General features: G+C 38.7%; 1 protein-coding gene across 1 annotated transcript in view; it reads left to right on the forward strand.

Annotated features, from left to right (window-relative positions):
- VEZF1 (vascular endothelial zinc finger 1) overlaps window positions 1-1,401 on the forward strand; it is a gene marked incomplete at its 5' end in the record, with an annotated part of 8,028 nt that extends 6,627 nt beyond the window's left edge. The window contains 2 exons of the mRNA XM_010139513.1: window positions 265-309; window positions 649-1,401. Of these exons, the coding sequence (XP_010137815.1) occupies window positions 265-309; window positions 649-1,076 (473 nt within the window). The remainder of the gene's footprint in view (window positions 1-264; window positions 310-648) is intronic.
- Between the last annotated feature and the right edge of the window lie 693 nt (window positions 1,402-2,094).

The following is a 2,094-nucleotide window of genomic DNA, read 5'->3' on the forward strand; positions in this document are numbered from 1 at the left end:
CAAAGTAAAAAAACTAAAAATACAAACCAACCCAAAAACCCATGAACCAAAACCAGTTGGTGTGGAGCTGTAGCTTCGGTGAAAGCTGAGGAGCTGATGGGGGTTAAAGATGTACTGACTGGGTAGCCTGGAATATTGCTAAGTAGAAGTGTGGTGATCAGTGGAACAGCTTAGTAGCAATAATTAAGACTGAAATAAGCAGGTAAATATTGAAACAAGCTTTGCTTATCAGTCCCTAATAATGACTTTTTAAAACCTTCACAGAATGTCAGTTCACCTTTGAGAAGGCTATAGAGTACGTACCATTCGGTATGTACACTCTCTCCTCTATTTATAATGTTCCTCTTGGGAGGATTTTTTTGATTGTACAGTACTGTTTTTATGAACATCAAAACCCTCTTTGTAAGACAGCCTCGCTTGACTTCTCAGGAAAAAAATACTGAGTTGAAATGAACTGCATGAGAGTTTGTATTTCTTGTAGGCTGTAGAATGTTAACAGTTTTAACTTACTAATAATTCCTAAAGAAAATTATTCCAGAATTTGTACCTGTTCTTGTTTGGTTCTTGTTTTTGTTTATTTTTTTTTAAATCTTGTCCATGGTTTTTTATGTGTTAAAAACTTTTTGTCTTTTTATGTCTCATTTTTAGAAGCCGCTAACTTGTGCCAAACCTCCACTGCTGCTACTACGCCTGTGACTCTTACTACTCCATTCAATATAACGTCCTCTGTGGCTTCTGGGACTATCACAAACCCAGTCACAGTGGCAGCTGCAATGAGCATGAGAAGTCCAGTAAATGTATCAAGTGCAGTTAATATATCCAGTCCGATGAACCTAGGGCATCCTGTAACTATAACAAGTCCATTATCCATGACATCTCCATTAACGCTCACCACACCAGTCAATTTACCTACCCCAGTAACCGCTCCAGTGAATATAGCGCATCCAGTCACTATAACCTCACCCATGAACCTCCCCACGCCCATGACGTTAGCTGGTCCGTTGAACATAGCGATGAGGCCGGTCGAGAGCATGCCTTTCCTGCCCCAGGCCTTGCCCACCTCTCCTCCCTGGTGAAGAACTTCTAAACAGTATTAAAAAGGATTAAAACGGAATCCTTACCAGCAGTTCTTTTTTGGGTTTTGTTTGGTTGGGCTTTTTTTTTTTGTTTTTGTTGGTGTTTTTTGTTTTGGGTTTTTTTGTTTCGTTTTAGTTAATAATAAATTCAGCCTAAGACACTGGGGCAACATGCACCATCAGAGACCATAGTAGCATCTTCCCCCGTTGATTTGGCTCTTATGGTTCAAACTTGAGTTTCACTGGAGCACTTCATTTAAAGTAAGTTTTACCTTTTAGCTGACTGTTGCTGAATTAGAGCAGATGCTTATTTGCCAGAGTTAAAAAAAGAAAAAAAAGTTATTAAAAAACAGTTTTATGTTTTATCCCCCAGATTATAACTTAGAAAATTATTTTAATCTAAACACTAGCAGAGACCCCTCTGTATCCTTAACAGGGTGGATGGCTAATTGTAACCTGCCAGTCGTTCAGTCCGCTGTTTCTGAGCTAGTGTAGAATCTTTGTCTGTGTTGATGTTTTTATTTTTTTTTTAATGAGTAAATGCATTACAATGTTGTCATTAAAAAAAAATGCATTTTGGAGAAAATATGCATTTTACCTTTGGGAATATGATAATTTCAGGCAGCATTCCCTATGGGAAAGGTGATACCAGCTCTGATATGCAAAGCATATGATAACTTATCATTCTAACTTCAACATATAATAGGGATTGTGACCTGATATTTGGAGATGTAAATATTACCCAACATATTACCCTAAGGGAATATAGCATTGTAGTCAACATTTTTTAAAAAAAACCAAACCTGTTATCGCTTGGTGAGAAACAGCCATGGCTGACAGAAGAGGAGTCGCGATGTCTGTAAACATGGTCTCTGAACAGTCAGACCCCTATGGGACTCTTGTCTAGGAGCAAAAGGAGTGCTTTGAAACTTAAGAACTATTGCTTTAAGCTGGAAGATTCTGGAGGCACCGGGTGTGATTTTTATGCCCTCTGCCTCCCAGTCAGAGCCTGCTGGTG

This window comes from Buceros rhinoceros, unplaced genomic scaffold, assembly GCF_000710305.1.
Source record: "Buceros rhinoceros silvestris isolate BGI_N320 unplaced genomic scaffold, ASM71030v1 scaffold35587, whole genome shotgun sequence".
Classification (NCBI taxonomy): domain Eukaryota; kingdom Metazoa; phylum Chordata; class Aves; order Bucerotiformes; family Bucerotidae; genus Buceros; species Buceros rhinoceros.